The sequence below is a fragment of the Bacillus rossius genome (genome assembly GCF_032445375.1).
Source record: "Bacillus rossius redtenbacheri isolate Brsri chromosome 4 unlocalized genomic scaffold, Brsri_v3 Brsri_v3_scf4_2, whole genome shotgun sequence".
Classification (NCBI taxonomy): domain Eukaryota; kingdom Metazoa; phylum Arthropoda; class Insecta; order Phasmatodea; family Bacillidae; genus Bacillus; species Bacillus rossius.
Window position 1 is genome coordinate 36,040,639 of NW_026962011.1, and position 27,290 is coordinate 36,067,928.

The window sequence follows — 27,290 nt, forward strand, 5'->3', positions numbered from 1 at the left end:
TTGTCTGTAAAGTCGGTTTACGGACGATAATTTTACGTCGTAACGTCAAATCAATTTTTTTTAAATTTGCTGCTTTTTTAAAAAAAAGCCCCGCCTTAAACCTGTTTGATATTATAGAAGATTTTCTCGCACGGTGGTTGGCCGGTTCCTTGCACGCTCGCTCGGCTCAGGCGGAACGTGACAATGAGGGCATGCTTTTTCGTGCGTTCAGCCGGCGTTCGTCGATTTATAAGACGTTATCACGTCAAAAAAAATAAAGACATTGTAACCATTGAGAAAGTTTACATGTTAAGTATTTATCATTGTCATTTTACAGATATTTGTTTTCCAGTATTAAATATAACTGTTATAATTTTGCATAATAAGGTTATAGTACCTAGTTTTATAGCGAGATACCCATCATTAGAGGTGTTAATTCATCCTTATTTGCAGTTCCCCTCCTTATTTTTATCGTCATATTCATTTCTTCTTGAATTTACAACTGAACACAGTTAGTTCTCCAGGTAGGAATTATCATTTCATCCAGTTATGTGATTGCAGATACCAATTGCGCTCTCGCCAGGACGTCCATTTTTCGCCAAGTGTTTGATAACCGGCGCGGGGACGACAGCTGAGCGCCCGGGTGTGCGGAAGAAACTCCCCTCGCGGTATCACGTGCGGGGTCGTTATCGTGTTCCCTCGCCGGTCGTGACCTGACGAGACTTGTCTGCGTCCCCCCTAGCGGGGTAATGTCTCCGGATGGCACAACACGAACCAGGGGGAAAACAACCTCCCCTTACCTTTCCCCCCCACCCCTTTTTTTTTTCCCCGAGGCTTTCTCGCGGTCCCGGGCGGGTCTTATTTTTATTAGCGGACATATTTTATATGACAAGTGGATCCAGGGGGGTCGCGGCCGCGCACGCGAGCTATCTGGTTTCCCCTCCCCCTCCCGCCTACCGGCGACGTGGAGGACGACGGGCTGCGCCAATTACGAAGCGACCTGAGCCCGCAATTAAGGGGGAGGACAGCCCGCCCTTTGCACGGCGATCGACCCGTCGGAGGGCTTCGCTTCGTGGGCCACGCATCATCTCCCCGCCGGCACGCCGCTGATGCGCCGGTCCCAGTCGGGGCGCAGCGCGCTCAGCACGCGAGCTGCTAGTCGCGGAGACACACCAGCCATGCCACCCTCCCCCGCCAAGGGGTGATAAAGTAGCCCTTCGCCGATGGGGCCCGCTCGCGAAACGGTAAACGTGAAACGGTGTAGGATAAACGTGAACGTCAAAAAAAAAAACCATGGAAAGCTACCTGTGCATCTTAAAAAGTTTCCCCGTTCATCGTCCGAAATACTGGGCAGTATACACAAAACGTACGAGCACCCATATCCAGGTGCTGACTCGTGGTCGGTTGAAATGCGCGCGCAAAAGTCTCGGGCCGCGCGACGACTTTCCAGCATTTTCGCACAGATTTGCGCCCCGTGAACTCCAGCTGTATCTCAGTCTGCAAATGTGAATTGTGACGGGCATTCGCGCCATCATTCCAATGCACGATGTCTGCCTTGAACTCTGTCCTTTTCCCAGTGTGCTCAGTAAACTATATAATGAAATAACTCCGACAACAGCGAAAAAAAAAACCCCAAAATACAAAACCACGACTTTGGACCTGATTTTCAACAAGGAATTTTTATTAAAATACTGCCAATTTTATTAAAATGCATTAAATACCATATAGTTTTTTTTTGTATTTGTGAACTTTGGTTTGCGCCATTCGCTACAGAGGGCAGCACCTTGGTTGTTACACTTTTCGTCGCATTCACAATATTACTCCCACCGAACGCCGTCTAACGAGAAAACACACCAGAAAAATACATACCATTATATTAACACAAGTTTTGATAAGCTGATCAATAACTGTACAATATTATGTACAGAGTTGCGACACTGTGCAAACATGATGTGTAATCCGCCAGTAAACATCAGGAACCCATCGAAATAAAACCGGAACGCATGCGACTCAGTGTTATTAAAGCGGAAACTCTAACATAAACCTTGCAACTGGAAACTAGACATTCCCTTCTTGGTATACAACTCGCCAACAACTTTAATGAGCTAAGCGAATGACAGCTGTTGGTAATGTGATCTCACTTCAGAGTAACTTTTTTCTCGTGAAAAGATATCATATGATAAATTTTGTGACGTAAATGATCTAATTATACTCTTTTTCCCTGAATTGAACGAGATCATGCAATCATTTCAGGTTATAGCGCGATTTCTATGAAAGTATTCAATTTAATGATTGTCAAACTGTTCATTCTCTTACGGCGGTAATGTTGCCTACCTCTCACGTGTACCATTGAGTGTCCCCGACAGATATTGCAATCGTAAATATAAATCGGTCTATGAGCAATAATTCAAGCGCAGTTTGTTTTCACGAATTAAAAATATTTGTTCTGAAAAATATACGACGCTGCGTTTGACAAATGAAATTGAAATTAAAAAATATATATATTTCGAAGGGATATTACGTTATTAGGTGTGAACTACTGACAACTTTCCTGCTGTTTGAGACAGATTTATTTTTGATTTGAATGGATTCAAAAGTAATTTACCAGAAAATATAAACGATTCGACATTTATTGTTTTCTCATGACAGAATGTCTCCGAAACGTTGTTCACTCACTCGAGATACATAGTTCTACGTAACTTCGTTTCGACACTAGAATATTGGTGTACCTAACTGTCGTACAAAAAAAGTTCTGGCCGTGAATACTAGAAAAAACAATTAAATGGTTTTCTTGATATATCGGCTGGATGACATCATAAGATTATTCAAGCACGTACGCCAATTAGCACATTGAAACATTTTACCCAATTTTCTAAAATCCTGCGAAACGCAAATTCAGATTTAAAACAATTTTACAATAATTACAATCGTATAGCGGCGTGCTTATTATTTTCCGTAACTAACTAGAGCGTGGGGTGGGGGGGGGGGGGGGAAAGGGGCGGAAGACCACAAATGTGTGGTTTCGATGAGCGTAGTCGCGTCTGTTTTGCCGGCGCAACGAAGAGTAGACCCAGGCCGAAGACGAGGCACCAGTCCTCGGACGACATGTACTGGAGCCGACTAATGGGCGTCCTCATCAGCGCTTACGTCGGTGTTTCGCACGCCGCCAGAAAGTTGTGCCCGCGAGTGAACCCGTGCAGGGGGGGAGTGTGCCCCGTGATGCACCTCCTGGCTCCGCTTCGCACGACACGAACACACGTCGTCGTCGTCGTCGTCGTCGTCGTCCCCCCCTCCCCCCGGGAAACGCACGAACCACACAAACACTCGCGCAAACTGAGTTTTGCGCGCGTGTTTTAACCGACACGAGTCATCTCTAGATACGGCGCTCGTGTGCTGTGTACTCCCCACATGTGGCCTGTATGCGTGCGATAAGAAGGCCACTTTGAAAAAGCGCAGAAAAGTTTTCCCTAAGACATAGTTTTGACATCAAACCCGTTTCAGTCGCGTTTCAGCAAGCGCAAGCAGGCTTCCCCACACAGTGAGGGGCTTCTTAATTTCAGGGGGGAAGTAACCCCCTGCCCCACAAGAGATATACGCCCACGCATGCAGAGATGCGACAGTCGAAAGACAAAGGTCATTGGCCCCCACATTCGATTACGGGCCCTGGACCAGGGATCGGAGACGCCTCGCCCCCCCCCCCTCCCCCACAATTTTACAATCACGTGCTACATTATAATTGCATGGTTATTTCTTACCTACACTCTTTTTAGAATGTTATTTAACCTGAAAATACAGTGTATAGTTATGGTTACTATGTTTTAAGCCCAAACGAAGCTTTATTCATAAAATTATTTTACTTTAAAATAACCACAGCGAGTATGTATATTTATTTCACACACTGGGATAAAAATGCAAATAGTTACAAAAAAATAAAATAAGGCTGGGCCCGGGCCCCCTCCAGACCCAGCCCCTCCCTTGTGGGGGGCCATGCCAAAGATAAAAAAGCAGTTTTAATAGTTCCACCAACATGGAACGTTTAATATGCATGACACATTGAATTACTTTGAAAACAAGTGTATATCATTGAAACTGACGCAGCAACTCCAAAAAGAACTTAACGGAACTTGAGGTTAACGAAAAAAAAATTGGAATCTTAACTACAAAATAAAACATTATGTACGAATGAACAAATTTCATAAGAAAAGTTGTGATTCAAAATATCAAAATGATCACGAGAAACAAGGTGCATAATGAGGGAGCTCGGGATTTCGCGGTCATTGCCTGCGGTTTCTCGACCTGAGGGGGGGTTCCAGCGGCGTCGAAGGCGAAGCGTTTCGGCGGGCCCTGCGGTCGCCATCTTCAGGGTGTCTCGGACCCAGCTCGGTGCCATTAACTTGGGGAGGGGTGGCGGGGTGTGTCAGGGATCACAGCCCGCAGACGGAAAAGTGACCTGGGTTGTTGTGAAGGTCACTAGTCGCGCGTGTTAATCGCGGGATACCCGCGTCCCCTCACCTTTGTGGGGGGAGGAGGGGGGCGCCTTGCCGACAGGCACGTAGAGACGACGAAGGCGATCAGCGGCGACGTGATTTCAACGACGTGACCCGGATAACGTGTTCCAGGTCGGGAAAAACCCCCGCCCCTACCTCCCCCATACACGAATCTAGACCTGGGGGTCTCGCCGAGTCTGACGAACACACATCAGTGTTGAATCACCGGGTTAATAAGAGCCGGGAAGATGGGGGGGAGGATACTTAGTGGGGGGTGTAAGAATTACCGGAAGTGTTCGCATTTTAACATGCACTTTATTGCACTTAGTGAATATCTGCTGAAAATATTTGCAGCACGACAACAAATGCAACAGAAGTATCGTGTATGATTTACAGAATTAGGACTTAACTTATAGTAACGACTAGAAAATTAAAAAAATAAAAAATAAAAATAATAAACATGGTGTTTGAGAGATGTTAATCTCTCGGAGATTTACATAGATTTTTTTTTGTTTCTATTTATCGTTTTTAGGTACGTATTTTATTAGCAGAATTCAGAGTTGCGATTAAATTGTTTCAAGACCTGCAATGTTATTATGCAAAACATCTGGACCACTTGCACAAACACCAGAGGCCTGTGTTCTGGTAACAACTGACCGCCGCGACCGAAAAACCATCTGACGTAACCCATATATATGCGTCCGTCAGAAGGTTGGAGCCTGCCGAGCTTTCGGACGGACGGACGGACAGAGTCGACGGACGGATTGTGATTCCGCCTTTAAATTTTTTTACGAAGTTAAGTCCGCACTGCCGTCGCAGTTGCGAGTGTTCGGGCCGCGGCGTGTCGACGCGTGCTCTCCGGAGCCAGGGCGCAGGTTCCCGCCGGCGGCCGCCCGCGAGGCAGCGCGCGACAAAATGGAGCCATAACTCAGTCGCCGGCCCCCGGGAGAGAGAAGAAGAGGGGGGGGGGGGGGTCGGCGGTCGTATCGGACACAACAGGACACGCGCCTCGCCCCCGAGCGAGGGTGGTTGATTTACAGCGGTGCCGCGATAGGTCGGCGGGGCTATGAAGCTGTGGCGGAGAGGACGGGGGGGGCCTTTCCATCAAAACAATCGGAACGAGCGCGTTCGGGCGAGTGTGTGGTTTAGCTGGGCAAAAAAAGGAGGGGGGGGGGCGGTGGAGGGGCGACGTACTGTGACGTCACGTTATTGCCGGATCGCGGTCGGGAAATTAGGGACCGAGAGGAGGAGATACACAAGTGCCGCGTGACAGCTGACGATGCTCCACTCTTCTTGCCCTGGCCCCGATTTCAGACAGCTAGCGCTCCTGTACGGATAATCTTTACCCTCCACCCCCCACACCCCCAATCCTACTACCTTTTCATTTTCCTGTTCCCCCCCCCCCCCCAAAAAAAAAAAACATTATAACATTTTACGAATTCAATTTCATTTATTATCAGTTTTAAAAAGCACATTATTGAACTGAATACTAGGGTTTCTCAAAGCCATAGGCTGTTTTGTTTTTAAATTTCATTTTAATAAATGGTTGTTGCAGTCTTATACGAATGTTATAACTACGGCGATATAACATGAATAATTATAGTAGACCTACAGTGTATATTAATATTTTTTACAGCATTGCAATTTTGAAAATAAAATCTTTACCGTACGTCAAAAAAAATTTTTTTTACACGCCTCTCAAATTTTTTCGCACCACAAGTTCACCCTCCCCTCAACAACTGGCGCTCTGGACAAATGCCCGGTTGTCCTGTTTGAATGTCGGTGGCTGCTTACCCCCTTCTCTGTGAAATAACGGTGTAATTCTGCGTCCAACTCCCTCGTCGAGTGACTCGCCTTGCAGCTCGAACTACTGCCTGGAGACTTCCTGCTTGGAACCCCAACTCTGTGGCGTGTCCGAGGAAGGCGAGGGGTTTTATCACCTAACGCTGAGATGCATTCATCACAGCTTCGCAGCATATTTTAGAAAACAATATCAAAAAAGCCAAAACAGAACTATTATAGGATAAACCAGGAGGTTATGGGTCTCAAATAGGCGACCTGGGACCAGGGGCGTATCCAGGGGGGGGGGGTTAGGGGTTCAAACCCCCCCCCCCCTTAGCCACAAATCTTTAATTAATTTGTTATTCATCACTCAAACAAATTTCATATTAAAATTAATAAATTTTTTACCATTACAATATTTAAATTTAAGTACCGAAAACTGCTACAATAGCACTATTTTACACCTTAAAAACCCAAATTTTCCCGGGGGAGGACCCCCGGACCCCCCGCTTTAATACGGGGGGGGGGGGCGCATGCTTCTTAACACCCCCCATACACAAATTCTGGCTACGCCACTGCCTGGGACTCCTCCTCGGGTCTCGGGGTTCGATGCCAAGACGCGGCACTCGGGCCCCTAGGCGCACACTGGCGATGATGAAATCCCTGTCAGTCGGGCGTGAGTCTGCTTGGGGTTGCTTCATTAAGCAATTGTTCTGAGCCAACCTAACGCTGTGAGTGGACTGAGCGATTCTTCCTCCTCCTCCTAACAGGCATTCGGATTGAAGTCCTCACAAGTAGGGCATGAAACAGCATTACATTGCTACAGTAATTCCCTGGGGCCTCAGGAAACATGAAGACAGATCTGGACGCTCGCGGCGTCAGCGGTCGAGAGAACCTACTTCGAGTTCCGGAGCGCAACCCTTCGGAAAACGTTGTAACATCATATCCTCTGTGTGTCTTCTGCCTTGGCTACCAAACGGCACATAAAGCTTCACGTGACATCGCGCCTTTTAAAAAAGTGTTAATATTGTTCCTGAGTGGCATCTGCTTGCGAAAAGGATTTAATAAACATCCTGAAACAGCTACAGACAGTTGTCTCTAAGGAAGCCCGCCTAGCCAGAGGCGTAACTCTGTGAGAGAGGCGAAGTGATAAGGTCGAACTCCAAGGGCACTTAAAAATCACACTCGGCCTCAAGACTCAAAGACGCGAATGGCCAAGAGAAAATTGTTTCTTGGAACTGAAAGCGTAGGCCATACTTTTTTTTATTAACGACAAACAACTAGTTACACTAGGTTTCTTTCTGACAACCAGGCCTACTTCTCCACGCTAAATGTTCTAGAAAAAATATATATTTTTTTTGTCAGTTAGTCTATATGAATGCAGAAAAAGCTTTTAAATGAACGAATTTGCTATCGGTTTAAAAACCAAAATATAAATTGTTGCAGACGACTTTGGATGCCTACTTTCAATGTATTTCCTATATGATTTATTTGAAGCCTTCCGACAAATACAGAATTAACTTTTTGTAAAATACTTTATCGCTAGATTCCCCATTTGACTTAAATTTGAGTGAGTTAGAGATACTTTAGAATATTTGTGTTAATGCTTTCTTTTTTTCTGTCTCAACCACACCACCGAACCTACAGAAAGATCTGAAAAAGCAAAATATTAACGACCAAACGGTCGTTTTAAAGCCAGCCAAGTGAACTCCAGACAAGCCAACCGAGCGAAAGGAACAAAGGGCACGGATCGAACTGCTCTGGTTGCACGTCGAACAGTCGAGGGCGTCGCTCGAGTCCAATAATCGACGACCGGCCGGCGTTTAAGTGGCTATCGAGTGACGAGAGAGAGAGAGAGAGAGAGAGAGAGAGAGAGAGAGAGAGAGAGAGCGGGGCGAAGCAAAGATCAGTAATTAAGCGCCGGGGCTGTTCTGGCGCGGCGGGGATCGCGTTCCACACGAAGCGAACATTTACCTCCCCCTTCCACCACTCCTTCCCCTTCCCATCACCCTACCACTCCCCTAACCATTCCTCATTCAATCCCTTTCAACACCTTTCACGGACTGTTCAAGCACATCGACGCAACGGCAGGGGGCTGGATCGCTGAGAAAAAAAACTGTCCGTAAATCACCCCGGGGGAACAAGAAGGCAAACACAGCGAAGATCGAAGCTGCTATCAGGAAAGAGGAAACACGCAGACTGCACATGCACACAATATCATGATTATTTACCAATCACATCCGAACAAAGTGTCCTACATTAATCATACTGTACGTGCTTCACGCTTGCTATATATAGCCGAGAGTCTCTTGGGAGTCTTCAGCGACCATGCTGGTCGGTATTATGCTTTCAGCGACCTAGGAAGCAGCCGTCGAATCCCCTAGGATCACTGCCTAGGCACACTACCTAGCATGAATCCACACACAATTGAGTATGATATCTCATCCCATAATAAACCCATTGCACAAGAAACGAGCTAATGAAATGGCAGTGTTTGGATAAACTGAATCACTGGAGATCAGTGAGATACAGTACAGTAATCACTGGTTGGGCGGGCTGTCACTTCGTCGTTCGTTTTGTCTTCGGCCGAATTAAAAAAAACAATATTGTTTCGTTAGAAAACTGCTGTATGACATATTTAGTTGGTGTTGATAGTTTATAATTGTAATGTTATGCTAAATATTATTACGTTTTCTTGCCGATACGAAAGTATGTGTTCCGTTTTCTTTCTTTTCGTTCTGAAGTTTCGTACCTTTCTTCACGCTAATAATACATATTTGTGCTGGGGTGTAATAATTTCCGTCACGGAACAGATTTTGTTCGCCCAACAAACATGGTTACATCATCTCAACACTAATTTTTTTGTATGTGTACCAACCAAACCAGTGCACAGTCACCTACGAATCTAGTGAAAAGTGTACTAACAGTGAGTGCTATGAAGCAATCCAATTTCATAAAAAAAATTTACACGTATAACCGAAACATTTACTCGCTAAATTACAAAACAACAGCGGTGAAGTAACTATTAGGCCTTTCACCGATTAAAACTGCCCGCTTTCGCCGGGCGGGTTTCATTTCCGCGGAATCAGATTTGGCGCGTGTGTGTTTGCGTCAGTGTGCGTCGTAATGCACTTTGCTGCGGGGACAGGGGAAAAAAAAAAACAACGCGCGGGGAAAATTGCGCGCGTTGCACAATCCTGATCAACGCGCGTTTACCTGCCAGTTTGTCGAGCATTAATGAACATTTACGGTTAATATCGCGTGAGCGGGGCCGCAAGGGGGGGGGGGGAGGGAGAGGGAGGGGGTGCTAGTGGGTGATGATCCCTCTGCTCTCCGATGTACAGAGTTCTCGTCGTCAGTCCCGCTGCAAAATCGCACAACCAGGCTGGAAAATTACATGATCCTATTTTACTACGCGATATAAACAGACGTCAAAATGTTCCACAAGCTAATTATTTATTTATACATATATATATAAGTTTGTCTGTACTATAAATTCAAAACTGTTTAAACTATTGTAAATAAGATCATAACTGGAAAGGGCAAGCAAATCGTTTGTCGAGAGAGAAAAAAAAGCCATTATTTTTTTAAAGACACGATCTTACGAGCCATGTTCACTTTTATTTTTGTCATTTAGTTTCATTAAACGGCTGTTTGTGTATATTTTAACTTGATACCTCCCTTTAATTTCTAGTTCCGTCACAAATATTAACTTATTGTTACATATTGGGTGTAAAAAGGCGCGCAAGTGATAATAAATACGAAGACTTGCGCAAGCGTTCACAGCCATGATATTACATTAAGTGAATGTATGTTGAAAATATTTGTTGGCAAAGCAACAAATAAGGAAGGTTTTGGGTTTAAATTTCATATGTAGCCCTTGAATAGAAAAAAAAAATCAACATGAGTGTGGGACCGAGCCTCGAGGTGCCTAAGGGAAAACTGAATAAAAGAATTCTCAGCGGCCCGGTTTTCAGGAGAAAAATAACGATTGCGCGGGATTATTCGCGTGACGCGCCCGCGCATTTCGTCCTCATTACGGGAGCGGCGGTGCGTAATGGAGCCGCAACGGGCCAACGAGGACTGATTACACCGCTGAACGCAAGAGCTCAATCGACGAGGGTGCGATAGGTCTCCATTGAGCGCGCGCGCGCCGCAGCCGGTGACGTCAGAACACGCACGGCGATGCGGCCCGTGAACCTAACCTCGCGAACATACTTTCTCGTCCCCGGAGTTTGCAAATGCGCTTCATTGCAAAAAAATAAATTATGTAACGTTCACGTGCATGTAATGTGAGTTACCAAGGACCCCAAACCACCAACCTGGGTTCGTATACGGAGTACAGACCTCAAGAGAAGAACACGCGATTAAAAATTGCTCCACATATCCGAATTACGAAAAGCAATTAAAATTACGCTGGAGGCGGATTAGATGTTCTTTTTTCCGTACTTACACTGTATGGAAATGGCTAAAACGATTGTTTACAGAATAATTTTTACACATAGATACGGGCAGGCATTTTTCTTGAATAAATCTGAACGCCTATTAGACTGCAATAAGGTAAACCCACACCAGTGGTTTCTTCCTTGTGATTGGCGGCCGTCTGCGAAAGAAGTCGTTGCCTTTTTTACTGAGCCAACCAGGACGCGTTTGCTTTCGCACTGAATTAATCTGTTTGGTGTTGTATCAATCCACATGTACCTGAAAGAAATTCCACAATCACGAAACACAGACAATTTGGAAAACTGTGAAAATGAATTATAATTATTTTTTTTTAATTATTGAGGTTTCAGGGAGGGTACTAACCCCACCCCCCTTCCGGATACGCCAGTGTCAAAAACGCGAGTTTTATAGTTTCCCTAAAATTGTTCACATTACTTCATTTAATAATATTGAACCACTCCACTATATAATTCATTAATTAGGTAGTGTCAAACGTATGTTTCGGCTCTCATTATGTATCGTTTCAAGTCACCAGGAAATTTAAACAAATTAAAGCTGCTGCAATCAGAGAAACGCGCTGAAAATAAAATGCAAAGGCATTGCCTTAATCAGATCAATCCTATAAATTATTTCAGTGACTACACCATACTCATTAATCTGTAATTTATGCTAGTTTTTCGGCTGTGTTTTTTTTCCCCCCCTTCAGTAGATTTCACAGCCGCAGACGCTGATTTTCAGATAAATCCACTTAAGTCAATCGAATAAAATTTAGTCAGATGAATTTTTTACTGAAATTAAATTCAGTGTGCGCACCTGTAAGTATGTTAGGTCCTATCCTCTGGAATATTCTACCAGCAAAAAGCAGTAAAGGATACAATAAATTAATGACGAAGGAGAAGGGATAGAGACAGCGTCAGCCAGCTCGCTATTATACCAGCATCCACGTGAGAAACAATGTGAGGAGAGCAGGTTTGACGTAAAAAAGTCTATGACCGCGCCATGAAACTACGGAGGAACTGGTTCTCCAGCTCAGTAAAATTTCCAGCAGATCACTTCCATTCTCCGGGTCCTAACTGACGTGGTCACGTGAGCAACATGCAGGACCGGTGCAAGGTAAATTGGCGCCCTAGGCGAAAAACCTTAATGCCCCCCCCCCCCCCGGCCCGGACACCCCAAAAAAATTTTTCCTTGCCTCAAAATACATCACGTAAGCCTAATATTTTGTCAACAATCAAATGTAAGCAGGTTTGTGTTTTTTTCTTTACTTTTTTACTTATTACAAATCATAAACAGGTCACCGTGGACTTTAAATAATTACTTATATCAATATAAACATTCCAAACTGTTACAAAAAAACCATTTTCATCTAGTTTCAATAATCGTTAAACATATGATATCAGCTGTTATGTGTCGTGCTGCGCCGCCCCCAGCTACTTGGCGCCCTAGGCGGTTGCCTAGTTCGCCTACATGGACGCGCCGGCCCTGTCAACATGGCACCCTGAACGACGTGAATACAAACACGGCTGAAGCCTCTCGCGTCCGAGCCAACGGAAGCCACGGGGAAATCTGCGGATCCCGGGCCTTCAAGTGATCGCCCGACCGACCACTCAACTCGCCGAAGACGTCAAGACCCTAGCGTCGGAGGCGGGGCGCGGACTGCCGCATAACAGAGGTCACAAAAAAATAAAATAAAAAAATTCTCTGAGACGGAGAGAGACGAGAAGAGAGGTGTTTCAAATACTCGGCAACCACACAGAAGTTGCGCGCGGCATTCTCATTAACCCCGAGAGAACACATTTACGGAGAAACCCACTTGGGCGAAAAGGGGGGGGGGGACCAACTGGAAAGGGGAGGATGCTCAAAAGAAAAAAATAATAATAAAGAGTTTACAAGGGCGCGTTTATCGACCCCCTCTCTCTCTCACTCACTTTTTTTTCCCCCATCCCGTAATTTCCCTGCAGAAGCGGTTTCATCCGCGAGATTTGTGGCCAGTCGCGGAGGTCGTTTCACACGAGACCCGAGCCGGCGGATAATAAAAACAGTCCTGGAGGGTGAAGGGGTAGGGGGGGAGGGGGGGGGGGCGGGGCAAGACGTCGGGGAGAAATGGAGACAGCCATCATGGCGCGGCATCTGGGCGACGTAATGAAGCGGCATGATTAATGCAGCGTGGAAGAGGTGGGAGTGAGGAAAATGGGGATGAGAGTCAGCGCTGGGACTGCGTTCCGTAACGTAACGAGGATTCTGAATAACAAAACTTGGTTGGATGAGGCCTACCCCCCCCCCCTTTTTCCCCCTCCTTCCCCTCCTTCCCATCCATCTCTCCATCAACCATGCCAGCGCAGCGGTCCGCTCCGAAGCGCCGCCTAAGGCCGTCACTGGAAACTGCAAGTGAGTTGCACGGTGGATAATGACGGAGCAAAGCCATCTTGAACGTGGCAGTTTTCAAGACATCACAACAAAGTATCGCGGTTTTTTTATTATTTAAAGATTGTACTTCGACAATTCACGGTTCATAACCAAACGGATTTTCTTAATTTGATTGTGACATAATTTCTTAAATTAATCTCCCCTGAGAAATTATACATCTTCATTTTAAGGAAAACGGCAACTGAAATAGTTATTGTTGTGGAACTGGGGTGGGTTAACTCTCAAAGTAATATGGGACATACACCAGGACTGGAAACTATACAATATGTGTGTAACAAATAAGCTGTCGAAAATAAAAAAGGTTTACGCAGATGCTACTCGCACACCTTATAGCAGCACGTTGACACTCGCGGACATGCGGGCTGTCTAGCGGTGCGCGCACAAGAGAGGAAGATTAACTATCGCGTGTCTACTTTCTTATCAGGCGAAGTGAGTCTGTTCCGAATCCAAACGGCCAGCAGGACTCAATTCATGAGTCCGCGTCCAGTGGTTAAATAGCTACGTCCCGTGTGCATTTAGCGGGGGTTTAAGCGTCAACATGTTACATTAGCTTTGCAAGAACGCTCCTGAAAGAAGTAAATTAAATTATTAGCAAGATTACGTTCAAAACAAAGTTCAATACATTAAAAAAAAGCTGCTGTTTCGGTTTTAAATGGACATTACACAAAATGTGTATTTAATATTTCCAAGCAACGGCTGCAAATTTCTCGTGCAAGAAATACCATGCACGCGATCACGATATTAATAAAAGTCTGGAACGCGTACGTTTCGGTAGCAATTGTGAACGACCTAATCGTTTCTTTGAAATCCCGGGTCGCACAACTGTCGGAGGGAATGAAAGACTGCCGCAGCATTTGCAATCCCCACAAATAGAAGTTGGACATTACGGTCGCGTAAACAACCGGGACTCTGGCATGGAACACCTGCATTTCAGACCATCCTGCCCTTTCTGAAAATACCCCTCCCCCTATTCCGCGAACGTAAAACAGCCCCTTTTCTGAACACTGACAATGACTAATCGTTACAGGGGCATTCGCTTTTGTGCTTCTGTACTTTGTTGTTATTCCTTTCTTCCTCCCTTCCGCTGCGCTCCTTTCTTCTTCCAACCAGAGGGAGTTCCGTGCGGTTCATGGAAGAAGGGGCAGTGGGTAGAACACTGCGTCTCGTTCGATATTCGGGCCAAAAAAAAAAAAAGGATTTCATAAACACTGGGTGGCTGGTAGCCTCGCGCTAATCTACGGCGGGCGCCTGTGAGTTAGGCAAGCCGTCCTACAGCCAGGTAGATTAAGTTGCAGGCCGCGTCCGTGGCCAGGGGCCGCGCAGAGACAGCTCTTTAGCAGCGACGAGGATTTATACTGTAGTGCGGTGTCCGTGGGGATCTATATTCGCGTTCCCCCTTACCCTGCCTGGTCGCGACACCCAGTCGCACGAGACACGTGGTTCTTACCGCGACGCGATAAATAAACTGCGTGTCCCAGCGCGTGTATCCACGTTAAGCGTGTTTCGCTGAGGCTTGGACACTTTTTCACTCCCCCCCCCCCCTTACCAACCCAGAACATCTCTAATTCCTCGGCGTCCAGGAATTCGAATTATTTCCGCCAGGAAAATATTTACCGTCTACAACATCTTGTAAACTAGCTTGTACGAAGCTCACAAGAAACCCCACCATTCACCCGTACATGGTTTGCCGTTTCATGTGTATGTGTGTATACAGAATATAAATTATGTTTACATTAACACTAAACTTACTTTGTAGCACTATTCACACTAATAATAAAAGAGTATCTATCATTTCAAATCATTTAAATAAATTATATTATTTTTTTCTGTACTTGCTGACACTTCAAAACTAACTAATAAAAAATGCGTTATTTAAAAGTAATTATAAATCGCCAGAAAAAGTACCTGCATTCGTTTTAACAATTCGTTATAATGATGTGTTTTTCACCTGCGAAGGGAAAATTTGTCACTATTTAACCTGTTCACGACTTTACTTTACAACATGCATTATGAGATTAATTGTGCGTTCCACAATAATTATTTACATTATTATCTCCCCCTTCCCTGTCTCTAATCAAACTACAAATTGGGAAAAAGAGTTACATTCGAGGAAGGTCTAAATAAATAAATTCATACAGACCAGCCACCATCAACTGTGACTTCTCATTGATTAACAAAACAGTTCATAACTGCGCCAGACACACAATCAAATCTACACCTTCATATTTTACGTTGATGGCTTTAAGTATCACGAATGTGAATTTCACGTGTTCAATAATTTCCTTGACTATTTATTATTTTATTATTATGGTTTTTTCTTTCATTTTAACCATGACAGGATCGCTTGAAAAACCACTTGCCCCATGAACGACAAGAAGACTGTGAGACAGTCCACAGCCTTGCGCTTAAAAGCGACACTGCATTAGAAGCACCAGCGAGCGTAGCGCTTATCATTCCACCTCTCTAACGAGAACTCCGGACTAGGTATGCCCCTTAAGCATGGCACTGTGTATCTCATGCGCCCTAACTTTGGTTCAGTACAAATGATAAATTATTTTCCACGTGTTCTTTTATTTCACACAAGAAAAATTATTTTTTGCCAAGCCATCATTAATTTTTTTTTCAAGTCAACAAATGAACAATAGGTGTACCAAACTTAAGTGTCATACTTTTAATTAATTATTCTGAGAACAGAAAGTTGAGTACGGCAACGTGTAACTTGGGTTGCGAGCGGTAACAATTGGCCGAGAATATACAGCACTGGAGCACAAAAAAAAATTTTTTTTCCCCACCTGGAAAGTTATATTCGCACAGCATTTTCATGAACTTTGCTCTCACACGTAAATTGGTATATCTGGAAACCCCGGGCATATCTATGGGCAGAGTGTGAAATTAATACAGCCTCGTTAATGAAGACGCAACATAACTTTTTTTTCTGCACCTCGTTTACATTATAAATAAGCAAACAATGAAAAGCACGAAGTGTGGAGAAAAAAAATTGGGTCACGAAATCGTGGCGGGAATAAATGAAAATATACCTACGCCCCGAGCTGATTGAGATTGTAAAAAAAAAATCGGAGCATTGTGTTGCGAGTTAAAGAAACTAAGCTGGCCATTAAAAAACTCTTGGTAGGCTGTTTTTTGAAATACAGCCGCCAGGGGTTTCTTTAATGAATTTCCATCGCGCTGAACGGGAATTTTATTTTTGAAATAAGTAAAATAATTCAAAAAAAACTTATTTTTTTTGACGTGAATTCTATGAACGTCTGTCTTTCTTCATGGTCGGGCGGCCAAGCTAGGAAAATTGCGACACCAAATATTGTATGACACCAAACCGCGACAACCTCGGCCCATCGTTCACAACCACTGGCTCAACCGACTCCACATCAGCATCAGAATCATCAGAGAGCACATACACGTCCATTACCAAACAATTGTCTGCATTCCCCGTCGCTTCTCGCGAGGCGGACGGCTGAGGCTCGCTCGAGCGGCAATTTCGCGCCTGGTTCGGGGGCTCGTTTTGCCCCACTGGCTGGCTTCTCTCGAGTGCTTTTTGCCTCATTCGATACCTACGACACTTCTCTGCATTCTTAATTGTTTCTGCTCAGACGAGTTTGCTTGTTTTCTTTCTTTTCTCTAAAAATAACCCGTTTTCGATTAGGAATTTTGCGATGAATGGCTCCAAAATGTAAGTTAGTAACTTTATAGTTATTCCACTCAACAAGCACCACTCAGTGCTCACTCACGAGCAACTGAAAGTTTAAATCACGCAAATGGGGCCATTACTCTTGGAGTGACGGCTCTCACTGACTTCAGTTCGACGCTCATTACGTCATCACTGCAAATGTTAACCTGGTGAGTCATACGTCACGAGAACCAGAGAAGTCTGCTCTAAGACATATTTACTTCAACTCTGTAGCTTTCATAGTTTACCAGTTTTTAAGCGGTGTCGAGTCCTCAGCCGAAGTGACATCCAACCCGAGATTCAGACATTCACATTCCTGTCGGAAATTCATGTCAAAAATGATATAATTGCAATTTAAAATATTTTTCCTGGTTAAAAAAAAATTGTTCGCAGTGTAACTTTTTACCACGCACAGGTTTGAGGAAGGAGTCCGACAGTAAAAGCAAGCCAAGCACAAAGTTCCTTCGTCTTCTTCTTTTTTAATATCATGCGGAGGTAGAAAAAAAAGTAGTAAGGTTGGACGGATGGGTGAATTAATGAATATTCAATTTCCAATTTGCACTTTCCACTAGACGCGGCCCGGGCGGGAGGAGGGGGGGGGAGAAAGGGGGAGGTGTATATAAGACACCTCGTGACCCGGAACCCCGGGGGAAGGGATGGGCAGAGAGGCCTCAAGGAGCAGGGGGAAGGAGGGGAGGGTGGTGGTGGTGGGGGGTTGTGAAAGGGAGACGCGAGGGGTGAATTAAGCGAGGAAATCACGCGCACTTCAAGCGGTCCGACCAAGAACATTAGCGCGTGGCTTGCCAGGGGAGGGGGAGAGAGAGAGAAAGGGAGAGAGAGAGAGAGAGAAAGAGAGTGAGTGTGTGGTAGGGAAGCTCGCGAAAAGTTCATTCTCCATTCCGTGTGTGCGGGGAAAAGGGGAATGTTCCCGAGCCCTCTATACAGCCCCAGCCGTCCAGGTGCTAACGAGTGCCGACTACCCGCCAGACTTTTTCGCCGCCGCGAGGGAGCGCGGGGCGTGCGCCACTTAGCCCGTTAGCTAAACAAATTACCCCCCTTCAGCAGGCCTTCAGCAGGCCTTCAGCAGGCCTTCAGCGGCCCGGAAGGAGGGGGCGAGGCGCCCAGGAAAAGGCCAAGAACGAAGCGCGGCGCTAACCCCATTACCGCCCCGTGATCGCCGACTGCACGCGGGGCTATCCCGGGCGACCGCAGCGCGCGGCGTCCAATCCTCACAACCCCCGGAGAGCATCAAACATTCATCCGCGTGGAATATTCAACTAACTTTTTTTTTCCTTTACGGTAAAAAAAAAAAAAAAAAAACCTTAACACGCTACAAAGATCGCGGAAGACTATTCTGCACTTACGACTCGCTGTCTGATAACACGGTACTCATCTTCACACACAATTTTTTTTCTTCACTAAGAGCAGTTTTTTTTTATTAATGAAGAAATATTTTTTTTTGAAAATAGGATCACAGAAGCACTTTTGCAAGTGTTACCCAGCAGTGAAAACCCAGAAAATTCAATTCTAGTTTCATTACTAATTATTTCCCTGAGAATTAAAAAAAAATTAATTGGCAGAATCTATCTAGTGGCACAGTTTGCTAAAGAACAAGAAATGCAATGCTCATATACTGAACTTCCACAATCCAACGTAGCAGGCGATGCTGAGCATTAAGCATGACTGACAATGATCCGTCTCATCCATCAACCACGTGACCTGCAGCCAATCAGATGGCCTAGGAAATTCCATCTGTCCATCCGTCCGTCAAAACCTTTCCAAACTTTAAATTTGGACGGACGGATGAAAACACCTCCAAAATGTTTGCAAGATACCTTTCTAACTTAAAAGTTTTTTTTTTATGTTTCTTTATTTGTTTAGTTGCTTTCATTAAATGTTTTTAACTTGCATTTGAAAACATTATTAACTGAAAATATTTTAATTAAAATCAAAGGAAAAAATTGAGTTGAGTCCTTAACTTTCATTATCATCACTCAAATATACCTACACAAGATAAATTTTCACCATTATTAAAGGCTTATAGACAGCTGGCAGCATCAAAATGGAAAAGTATTATGATGGACATGCGGATCATTGTGAATGGCTCGGCTTGTTCACGGACTGACAGATGAGACACGTCACATATTCCAAGTTACTTTGAGATTGTTGCTGAACTCTATCTTCAGACACAAAGTGTGATCCATGACATTCACAGCTTACAATCTCAAATATCTAACTCTCCAAAATCCACAGTTATGTGTTTTCAAAGACTTTGTGAACATAGTCTACTTTATTTTAACCGAGCAGGTAGCTTTTTGAGCTCTCAGTTCTAGTTTGTTTAATCAAGTTCTTAATTGAATTCATTCACCACTTCAATTAATTTTTAATCCATAAAAAAAGCACAAAAACACTGCTCCTTTACTTTGTTTCAACTTTTGTCAAACATGAAAATTATATATACTGCCTTCACACTATCTAAAAAGATGAGAAATTGAAAGCATTTTGAGATATGCATTCATACAATATACAAAAAACAAGACTATGGAAAATGGAAAACCATACTTATTTTATTGAGCTGCTGTTTGAAGCAAGAATCAAGTAATTTATTATCTGCGATAATTGGTTCAATTACACATGACGAACATCATTTACCACCTATTCGAAAATTAAAACACTTAAAAGGCATCATGACTTGGACATACTTTCTGTTAGCTTGCCGAGAATAAACCGGGTTCAGGTATACAACACTAGAAAATTACTTTGTGTACTCAAATATATGCACATACTCAATTCACAGCAAATTGTGAAGTATCTCAAAATAATAGTTTTAAATTAGTTTGCTGATTTTATGCAGGTATGTATGTGAGGTCACTTACAAGTCTTAAATTACAGTTTATGTTGATATTATCACAATAACTGTGCCACAATTGATAAAACAATGAGAAATTTTATGTGCACCACCAGTTAAAAGCCTCTGATTTAAAGAGAAAGTCAACAATGATATGAGGTAGAGCAAGTGAAGTCAGGTGTCTTACCCAAGAGAGAGAGAGAAAAAATCACATAGTTTTTGGTCAGTCTGGGGCTTGAATGACGTGAAATGAGGTGGCTGCAGCGGCAGATGGTGGCTGGGGAAATGGTGGCAACCCGAATCACCACTCTAATCTCGTGACATCATTCATCACATTCCTCAATAGGGATACGTCACATCCAGTGTTACTAGCATTCACCACTTCACATTCAATCTTATTGTTTGGTTTTCACCCATATAGCACCTGAAATTCTTTAAATGCACAAAACATGACAATTGAAATACATACCTAAAAATTAAGTTTGAATAAATTAGTCTGAAAACAAGATTATGATTGCATGAAAATTCTGTCAAAACTAACAAAAACTAAATTTTATTAAAATTTTGAATGTTAATGAGAAACTGATTGAAATTTTTAATTTAGAAATTTTATGTAATGCTAATCAATAAATTTTCTTTGTCAACTTATGAGAAATTAATTGTTTAGTCATTCACAATGAATTAAATGTGAAACTATGAGGCAATTTTGTCAATATTGTTCTAATTATTATAGAAATGCTAACTGTAAATCTGGTACAAAAAACAAAGAATTTAAGTTTCTCTTTATAAAATAACAAAGCGTTAATTAAAAATTGCATTTTATTTTTTTAATGTACATACCATTATAAAGAAGTTATGTATAAGTTAAATTTTTATTTGGGAAACAATTAGAGTAATATTAATGAATTGATTAAAAAATTTACTCTAAAGTTCAAGAATTGCTGTATCATAATAACTTAATTTACACTGTGGTATCCTTAGACATTCTCTGCAGAATTCTTAGCTCCCACAGCAAAACAGTTTTGTAAAGAAATGAATTACACTTAATTTTGTTGTGGCTGCAAATTTGGTCACAACAGAAAATCATAAAAAAAAAAAAATTAAAAAAAATAGAGCTTCACACTTTCCAAGAGGTAATTTTCAATAAAACAAAAATAATGCTATACTTCTGAATGTATATTGACTTCAAATTATCTTCGACATTTAAACATATTTTTACAATTATTCTTAGCATTTCCGAATAATAAATTTCATAATGGACACCAGTTCAACAACAATATCATTTTAAACCTTTAAAAAGTGGACAATTGATACATTACTTTGCCATCATTTAAATATTACATACAAGTTACAAATGAAGTTAAACTTATCTTGTTCCTATCCCTAAAGCAATCTCTCCCCCCTCCCCCTTGCAAGAAACTAGCCCATGTTTATACTCGTCCTCAATGCTAACACTCCCTTGTCTCTGTAAGAACCTTCTCGCCACTCCCACTCACATAACGTGCAAACTAGCTTCCCCTAGTCGCCACACACACAGTGCTGCCACCCAACTTCACAATGACCATCTCACGTGGGCACGAGATGTGACAACAGTCACAATTTCAAATAATGGTCTTCTATACAAAACAAAGAGGTTTCTTGCTCAGAAAATTTTCCCACTTAAGACTGTACTACATTCCCGAGAAAAATTCTGGTCTTTTATGCACCAGGATACTATTCCTCTCACACTTCAAATATGATATGTGTAAATAAATGTACGGGCATATGTATCTACATTCAAGCTTTCAAACACTGCATGCGGTTTTTACTTAAACATTTCCTTAATAGGCTGGTCTAGTTCCATTGTTGGAAATCTTATAGTTCTGTGTGTTGAGATATCGGTTATCTCACACCTATGTTATTGTAATATAACGGTTTTTTGGTTCATAAAATAATATTACTATTACATTACAAAATACCACAACTCTGCATTTTCGTAATATTGCAAATTTACGAGATTAAGTACAGTAAAACCTCTTTTATCCAGCCCTCCTTGATCCGGATCTCCGGATAATCCGGGTCAGATTTGTAGACAATTTATTTAAAGTTCACATAAACGTTTTTAACTACATCAGCAAGAAAGTAAGTGTAAGTACACCAAATAATTCACTTTTTAGTTTGATTCAATGTATAGTTCTTGCATAGATTGTAGAAACATGGTAATAAAATGATTTTTGTTGAGTTTAAGAAAGTGCACCAGCTGACAAAACATCATGGCGCTCTGGGAGCATCAGCCCGACACCGCTTCTGCTGAACTGTTAATGATAAAGCGTTTGCGTCACCTTGCCTCATTTACACACTGTGCATGTTTGAAACATCTGAGAGTGGACCAAATTTTTATTAACAAATGAAGTGAAAAGTTATTTTTATAATTTTTTTTTCCTTGTAAACAATATATGGCATGTATACAAGGTATTTTTGTTACAAAACTTATAGTTTTACATCGTAATAAACAGTGTGTCTGCTTATTTAAGGAATTTGATTTGCTTATTAGCTGTAACACTCGGATTATTTAGATTTTCAACTGTCCCAATTGCCTTTGGTCCAAGTTGGTCCAGATGAACGAGAATTAACTGTATTTCGAATCACAGAATTTTAAGATGTCTGACGACAGAACCAGACCTGTTACAATTTTCTGAAACACACACAACCCAATAAACAAGAGTTCTACCAGAGCCAAGCACCTGAGCCAAACACAGGCATGCAGCGAGCGACAGATGTGAAGCAACGAGAAGTGAAAAAGAGAAGGTGATGGTTTGAAAAGGTTTTGTGCGAAGTTGCTGCAGTTCCCTACCTGTCGGCGGCTGCGGCGTCTGGATCTGCGGACAGTTCTGCTCGTCAGTGCCATCCGTGCAGTCGACGCGATTGTCGCATCTCATCGAAGCCGGCAGGCAACGATCCAGGTCACACACAAATTCCCCTTCTCTGCATTCTGCAACGAGTCGGACAAACGTTACAAAATGCTCAGCAGAGACGTACAACATTCTTCGCCAGTGAAGCTTGAAAACAAATTAGTATTCATTGTTTGCCGCACATATAAGAATAACCATTGATAAAACTTGATGAATCCAAAAGTTGCAAGCCACTACAGTTTGCAGAACACAGAAAATCTCTAAAAAATATACATCAAAATAACAGTTTACAATGTAAAACAGCACAGAGAACTTAAAAAAATTTTTTAACAGGTTTTAAGATTAGTAAAACATTATCATTGTTTAACAAAACAGGTAAAATACACTACTGACAGTTATTTATGAGGATTATGATGTGTTTCGAAACAGCAAGAATGTTTGTATGAATTTATTTCAGTTGACACTATTTCTATAATAGAAACATTTCTCTTCATATAATTTTTTTCTCAACAATTTTTCCTTCTGTGTATAAAAAGCAAAAAAAAAAATGTCACCCTGAATTGAAATTTAAACATACATGGTATTTTATAATCACCGTTTTATTGCATTATGTGGAAATGCATGAGTACAGACAGCTTGTTTCAATTGGTTTTGAAAACTACACTGTCCCAACTGTAGCTGTCATTCGCGATTGTAGTCAGTTCCTGACGTTTCACATCACTAGGCTTTCAGCTTTATCAAAAGACCCGGGTCCACATTCACACAATCATTATGCCCAGTAAAAGGTAGGTACTAGGTAGTAAGGTGTCATCCCAAATGCAAAAGTTGCAAAAACGATTGCCATTTTACCTACATTGTTACTTGCATGCTCTAAAGGATACATTAAATAAAAAAATATTTATTATTAAACTATTTAAAATGTTCTGAAGAAATGAATAACTAATTATACCGGTGGTACATAAGTTAAAAAAAAAAAAAAAACATCAAATTCATAACTAAATTATATAATTTCCAATCAAAAAATAAAAATACGTCAACTACAACTTACCGAAAGGGCTGTTTTATTTTAAATGTCCACAAGAAAGACAGGCATTAGCTAAGAAGGAAACATTAATGTTTAGTTACGTATGTGTACAGATTAAAGGAAAAATTCACGAGAATATGATAGTGAACCTCCAAAATGTGAACATAGTAAGACAATCCTTTTGTTTATAATATTAAAATGTTAGGCTTTGCAATGAACAGGTTCAATATTTTATCTGCATAGCTTGTTATCATTTTACTATGACTATGCCACCACCCAGTACAAGAAAATATATAAAGGATATTATATTACACTTATCCTATAATAAGCCAAAAAAATCCTTATCCTGGCTTAGAAGAATGCTTGTATTGCACTTACTAAAACCATTTTTTTTTTATTTGATTTCAACCTGCCTGAGTCTGCAAGGCCATGTTTGAGTTGAATTATATTCCGTTAAAAGTCAAAATATTTATTGAAGATTTTTTTTTTCTTCAAAAGGATGCAGATTGTTACATATGCACCTGTAATAAATAAGTGTTAAAATGATTTTTTTTTTTTTAAGTAACCTCATTGATATACTTTCACCACACAAGTTAATGTTCAGTAAGCCTACAAAATAAAATACATGGATCAATCAGGTGAAACTGTGAAATTGTAAATTATTCCATAATTGTTACCACAAATCTTATACAGATTTAATTAGTATAAAGTAAAAATAAACCAATTAAACAGATTAAATTACAATTAATTCAAATATTTATCATTTATAAAGGTTTCGAAACAATGAACTAACTAATGATAGCACACAATGATTTTTATCATCTGCGCACTTGCTTAGTGAGATTTTAATTAAAATCTTTGAGGAGAAATATATGCATATATGCATTTGTATACATTTTGAATTTCTAACTTTATCTCTTAGTTAGAAACAGTACAAATTTTAATGTCTTTAACATTAATTTCACATATTACATTTATGTTCTATAAACAATGCAAAATCCTCAAAATAGGAAGAAGTACACTTGCTTGAAGTTTAGTTTGATTTCATACGGACGGTTTGGCCAACATTAATTTGTAACATTGCCTGTAACATTACACTCAAACACAGAGGGGAAAAAAATTGATGAAGATATTTGCAACATAGCCATTAAGTTAGTAGCTTCAGTCGTTGCATGATGTACCTATGTATACAGTACTTGAAATACTATCCACACAATATAATACAACTTTTTTATAGATCCTAAGTGTATTAAAATCATTTTAAGGTGATTTACTAACCAATTGCATTTTTTTTTATTTCAAATGTATGCCTTGCAGATATGTCTGTTAGTTGTTTTGTGACGTATGTGTGAATTTGTGGTAGATTAAAGGCAATACGAGATGGTAGCCGCAAGTTGCCCCTGCTTTTTAATTAAATTTATTATAGCCACATAAATACTTACGTTCTTCAGTATAATTTCTCATGATTAAAATTTAAACTCACCACAAAATCTGTGTGAGGAAAACGACCAATTGAAGGTAATGAATGCAAAGGTCATAAGCTATTGATGACATGACAAAAATGTTTTGGTTTCAGCATTTCAATGGCACAAAATACAGTATGTACATAAAAGAATATCCCAACTATAAATTTTAATAGTATCAACTGTAAGCATTGTAGAGTGTTAGTCCAAGTTCACAATTAAAGAGTAAATCAAACAGTTTCAGATTGTCACATGCGCGAATACTGCGTTGTTGTTTTCTCGCTTGCAGCGCGAATGAATGGCTCTTTACCGAGAGTGAACCTGTAAATCTAAAATCTCTTTGTACAAGAGTGGTTGAACATTGAAGTCCCTGACCGTTGAATGGTCGTGATCGTCGAGACGACAGAGCTCTTTTTCGCTGGCATCCACGTTCATCTGACACAACAGCACACAATTTTTTTTTTCCTTTAAGGCTTTAAAAAATAGAATGTACGTTCCACCGCTTTTTAATGATTTTTCAGAGTTGAGACACAGTATTGAAGTGGCTAGTGCTTCCATTACTCCGGATGAGTTAATCAAAGTGTGGGAAGAATTGTACTTTAGGTGGGATGTGTGCCGTATAGCTAAAAGTGCACATATTGAACATTTGTAAGAAAAACAAGGTTAGTTTATCTTCAATTTGACGTGTGATTTGTTGTAATTAGTCTAAATTAAACTGCTACAATATACCGCTGCAATTGGGACATTCTTTTATGGACACAATGTACGGCAAAAAAAAAAAAGGCCATGTATGTAGTTTGAAGCGGCAGTAGTTAAAGCTGTTAGTCAGGTGGGGCACAGCAGCTACGGGGCCAGAGAAAAAGGCTGTACCGGGTGGCGTGGTCGGGCAGTTTAGCTCGTCTGTCCCGCCCGGACAGTCCGGCTGGCCGTCGCACTCCTGAATTTTGCAGATGGACACTCTACCGTCGGCACAGCGGACCTGGTCGTCGGCGCGGCAACGAGATACCAGCGTGGAGGAGGAGGTCCCCACCGGCCTCAGCTCGACGGAAGTTGGCGTGGAACTCGTGGGGGATGCTGCTACACGGGGGACGTGCAACCAATAGGAACCATGTGCAAGCATGCGGACACGTACGGAAACTTTATGATACCTTTGAATATATATATACTGTATAGAAGTCGCCAGCCCAGGTTAAAATTTCTAATACGGTTTTGAGGAAGTTGGTTAATTCACCGCCGCAATCGCCACCATCTCTAGGGCATCGACTTGTGGTGGTTCCTAGCGGACAAGTGTCGAACTCTTCAAACACCCCTTCCCCCTCATGTTAAACGACCTTGAGCTGCAGTGATTGATGGATGGGGGGTGCGGGGGAATGACAGCGGGCGACAGTGCTGCACTCTAACGTGTAAATAACAACCTAAGACGATACAGGGCGTTACGGCAGCGCCCTGCAGCGGTGAAGTTCCCAAGCTGCTCATCATACGCTCCTGAAAAACGTAAAGTAAATCCTATCCACTCGCGACTTCTATACAGTATATATATATATATTCAAAGATCATACTCTGGGTCACAAGACAAGTACGAACACGTGCCGAGTGTGCAAAACTGACGGCCAGGTGAATAACAGTGCATTACTGAACTCACTGAGTATGTTTTACAATAAACAATTGTTACCTAACTGCAATAAAAAAAATTGCTTGTTAGGCAGACTCACTTGAAAACCTTCACCAACTAACAAGTTTCTATCGTTAATCAAATGTTTACCTATAGTATGTTTATGATATGTCAACCCCAACTAAATTGCCTGACCATCTCCCAGAGAACATATTATAGAAATAAAATTGCAAATGAAAAAAAAAAGTTACTTTAAAGTGCCATTTAACGCTAATCCCTAAAGTATTTTGCAGATTGTAAGTCTGGTTTCCAAATTTCCAAGCTTCCAGCAATGCATTTACATTACCTGGCTTTCAGATACATACAACACATCACCAATCATATTAGTCATATTAGGGCGAGGCTAAGCTAACACAAAACAGCATACACAAACTCTAGTAGCAAAGGCCAAACACATCACTGCACTCATGCACCAAACAAATTTATACAAAAAACAAAACGTGACATTTCATTACAGTTGGAAATTTTATTATTTTTATCGCTACTGCTGATGCATACTAGATATCAAGGACAATGACCACAGCCATGAATGCAAAAATATTCCCAATTTTTAAAGGACTTATAAATTTCTATGTATTTAAAAAGAAAG

The 27,290-nt window shown here is 41.7% G+C and overlaps 1 protein-coding gene across 23 annotated transcripts in view; it reads right to left on the reverse strand.

The window, feature by feature from the left end:
* Positions 1 to 27,290, reverse strand: part of LOC134542023 (basement membrane-specific heparan sulfate proteoglycan core protein) — a 649,742-nt gene that overhangs the window by 338,503 nt on the left and 283,949 nt on the right. For 22 of the 23 annotated variants that reach the window (XM_063385827.1, XM_063385841.1, XM_063385839.1 and 19 more), the window contains exons 7-8: positions 25,900 to 26,106; positions 22,485 to 22,622 (exon numbers count right to left, since the gene is read on the reverse strand). In XM_063385827.1, the coding sequence (XP_063241897.1) occupies positions 22,485 to 22,622; positions 25,900 to 26,106 (345 nt within the window). The remainder of the gene's footprint in view (positions 1 to 22,484; positions 22,623 to 25,899; positions 26,107 to 27,290) is intronic. The other variant, XM_063385818.1, reaches the window with a different exon arrangement.